This window comes from Buceros rhinoceros, unplaced genomic scaffold, assembly GCF_000710305.1.
Source record: "Buceros rhinoceros silvestris isolate BGI_N320 unplaced genomic scaffold, ASM71030v1 scaffold20145, whole genome shotgun sequence".
Lineage (NCBI taxonomy): Eukaryota > Metazoa > Chordata > Aves > Bucerotiformes > Bucerotidae > Buceros > Buceros rhinoceros.
In genome coordinates, this window is record NW_010414814.1 from 9,721 (window position 1) to 11,668 (window position 1,948).

General features: G+C 43.8%; 1 protein-coding gene across 1 annotated transcript in view; it reads left to right on the forward strand.

The window, feature by feature from the left end:
• Positions 1 to 1,948, forward strand: part of LOC104494408 (ras-related C3 botulinum toxin substrate 1-like) — an 8,272-nt gene that overhangs the window by 4,372 nt on the left and 1,952 nt on the right. The window contains exon 4 of the mRNA XM_010137228.1: positions 523 to 579. Coding sequence (XP_010135530.1) covers positions 523 to 579 — 57 coding nt within the window. The remainder of the gene's footprint in view (positions 1 to 522; positions 580 to 1,948) is intronic.

Sequence of the window (1,948 nt, forward strand, 5' to 3'; positions counted from 1 at the left end):
TTTCCCTGTATGTGCACCTGAACTGTTCTGGGCAAGATGAAAGCAGTATTTCTGATGACCTGGCCAATACGTGTATCTCGATTGGCCACCCAGCAGCTCAGCAGCTGTTGGTGACCTCACAGGAAGGACTCTGCCGTGGTGGAGGCATTAATCTGTATCTTCTTCCCTTATTTATTTTCTCTAGAATATACAGGAATTTAATACCTTCTCCTGAATGTATCTGAAATACACTGGTATTTTAAGATGCTTGGGACTGGAAGAAGCTGGGACAGAAAAGGTGGTTAACTTTTTTCTTGAGGAGACCAAAGCCTCCTGCAGCCTCTGACAGTGCAGACAGACGTTCGCAGGTTTCTGGAAGTCTGGTGGCCTGTTCTGGGTGCAGGTAGTTGGTTGTGCTGAATTACAGGGCAGCATCTCTCCTTGGAAGAAAAGCCACGTTGTGACTTGTGAGCACAAACTGACTGAGAGAACGTTTTCCCTTACGTCCTTTTTAGGAGTAACTTTATCTCCTCCTGTTACTAGGTTGGAGGAACCAATGGTAAGACTGTATCTTCCAGTCTGACAGATCAACCTATTGCCGTATGTAAAACTTTAAATCAGCTTCAGTTCCAAGTTCTGTCATCTTGTCTTGCTTACGACGGTGATAAATTGGCCCCTATTTTTTAAACAACTACTTTCCTTGGAACTATGGAATTGCCGGATCTGAGAACTCTGTTACCAGATCTCTTCATACAAGTTGCTAAGACTAAACCTCACATAAATAGCTTTTCCTCCTAATTATTAGGATTGGTTGTGTCCAAGACACCTGAAATCCTCAAATAATTCTTCGTGGTTACGCTGAATTTTTTGATCTCTGGAGCTAGTAAAGGAGAGAGTCTGCGTAATGCGCAGAGCTTCAGTCACCACAGTCCTGCAGAGTTGGAAAACAGAAGTAGTGGCCATAGTATCACATTATTTTATGTTGTTTCTTTCTTCTTCTGGGCCGGTGCTACGGAAACTTGTTGGGGTGATGCATGAACAACGGGTTGCAAGTGCTTAGCAGTGCAGATGTCAGATGCTGACCTAACAAAATGCCTTGAAATGCAGCACAATCAACTAACAATCTGAAATGCCTGATTCTTTAACACGTTTGATACCGGAATAAGTACGGATGCGGAGGTAGGTTGGGTGAAGTTGGGCTTGTTTGAGTGGTGCTGATTGAGTTGGGGTCATACAGCACGACGACAGTCGTCCTCGGTGTAGACAGAGAACGTTAACGTTGTGGTCATTCTGAATGCCCGCGGACCGCAGCGTGTGGCGGGTGAAGCTCACTGGTTTTCGCAGTGTGTAACTGTATAGCACTAGCTGTCAGGGTGCCCTGAAGTGTTTTTACCTGCTCTTACAAACTTCGTCCTCAGCTGAAAAGTGAAATGTGTCAGATCCCTGAAACAGACTTTTCTCCCTTTCTCATGATTTAGAGAGGGAAGAGGGGAGCTTTGAGGGTTTTAATACCCTTCTCAATCCTAATCTGGTTATATTCTGAAATGGTTTTATGCTGACATGTAGAAGAAGTGACAGCTCTGCAAGAGTCTTGTGATTTGGGCATGGAAGTAGTAATTGTAGGAATTACCCTATGATTTTTTTATTCCATACTGGAAACTTTGCCTTTGCATTTCAGACTACTTTAGAGTAATGTATTAATAGTATATTCATATTTAAAAGTTGGTTAACATTTTGCAACCTCCTGTGCCGATGAGTTACGTGTCTTTCAAGGCTTAAATCACTTAGAGGTCTACAAAGAGCATCCAGCCTCAGTTCAGGAGCCAATTTGATGACTCCTGTGATTTGCTTCCTGTGTTTGTCAAGGGTCTGAAGTGTTGGTTTGGGCTTTTCTCTGAATGTCGGAGCAGGAGAAGAAATGACGTGTAGAAGGACGCTTGCAGCGCAGTGGTATTGAGTCGCTGGCTGC